We start from the raw sequence: 1382 nt of genomic DNA on the forward strand, positions 1-1382 counted from the left end.
ACACACACACACACACACGCACACACACGCACACACACACACACACACACACATACAAAGCTTCTCACCTGTAGTATCCTGAGGGCCTGATCCAGCACAGACTTTGTGTCGGTCAGGTAGTCAGAGGATGGCAGGGTCAGCTGACTCATGTAGCACTGCAGCAACAGGTGGGTCTTGGTGTGGGCCGAGTCTAGCGACGACTGACTCACCTCCAGGGGAACCTGGCTCGCCAAGTCGCTGTGGGACATGTTTTTTTTATTTTTTTATTAGGGTTTGGTTATAGAACGAGCGAGTTTTATGACAGTGACATCTACACCATTGCCTAGTTTAGGCTTACAATTCAAAAAAGTCATTAGAAACATCAAACTAATTACTTTAAAAGTTATAACGGCCAGCTCTATGCTTAACACTTTGCAGTCACACAGCCAGCAGTACAAAATACCCCATCTGGTAACCCAGCCAGGAGAGTGACTGCAGCAGACTTCTCGGGCCTGGCGCAGAACTGCCCCAAGTGACCGGAACGGATAATTTTCACAGTCACATTATTGTGCCAAGTGACCGCAAAGTGTAAAGAATAAAATGGAGGAGGAGGAGGAGGAGGAGGAAGGAGGAGGAGGAGAAAAAAAAGAGGAAGAACAAGAAGAAAAAACGGAAGATGGAGAAGAAAAACAGTAAGAGCAAATAGACTTAATATGTCATATGGCAACATCGGGCAGATAATCCTGGGTCATACTCTCCATACTTTGACTAAAATAATTTCTTGTCTCAATAATGCAAAAGCTACACCCATAACATCCAGAGAGAAAAAAAAAAAGTTCACAGGGATATCGCTATTGCTATCATTTCTTTTAAAGGCCACAAAATAAAAGGCTACAGCGTCTCCTCGTTTCAGCTGGAGTTCTTGACCTAAATAAAATGATGGTACAATGCTCAACTCATTATTTTCATGAAAGCATTCCATAGACCGAAATCATTTCAGCTCTCTTTGGATGGGGAAAGAAAATCTCGCACAACTAAACAGCAGTTTGTGAGGGTCTGACTCTGAGACGACCCAAACGTGTTGAAAAAGGATTCAAAATTCAGAGTACCGGTACATTGAGTACTTAAGTCAAATGTCGGGAGTACTCACGCGTTGAGCTGGTCCTCGTTGTGTCTGACGGGCAGCTCAGCATACTCGGCCGCATTCTGGGGAACAGAAAAATACAAGAAATAATTTTGAAAAACAATAGAATATAATAACATAATAGAATAAATAACAGAATAAATAATAGAATAAATGACAGACTAAATAGTAGAATGAATAACAGAATAAATAATAGAATGAATAGTAGAATAAATAGATCTAATAGAATAAATAACAGGATAAATAATAAAATAAATAA

At 40.6% G+C, this 1382-nt stretch overlaps 1 protein-coding gene across 1 annotated transcript in view; it reads right to left on the minus strand.

Annotated features, from left to right (window-relative positions):
* LOC101846008 (activating signal cointegrator 1 complex subunit 3) overlaps nucleotides 1–1382 on the minus strand; it is a 9830-nt gene that overhangs the window by 7502 nt on the left and 946 nt on the right. The window contains exons 2-3 of the mRNA XM_013084619.2: nucleotides 1130–1185; nucleotides 62–237 (exon numbers count right to left, since the gene is read on the minus strand). Of these exons, the coding sequence (XP_012940073.2) occupies nucleotides 62–237; nucleotides 1130–1185 (232 nt within the window). The remainder of the gene's footprint in view (nucleotides 1–61; nucleotides 238–1129; nucleotides 1186–1382) is intronic.

The sequence above is a fragment of the Aplysia californica genome, unplaced genomic scaffold (genome assembly GCF_000002075.1).
Source record: "Aplysia californica isolate F4 #8 unplaced genomic scaffold, AplCal3.0 scaffold00305, whole genome shotgun sequence".
Taxonomy (NCBI): domain Eukaryota; kingdom Metazoa; phylum Mollusca; class Gastropoda; order Aplysiida; family Aplysiidae; genus Aplysia; species Aplysia californica.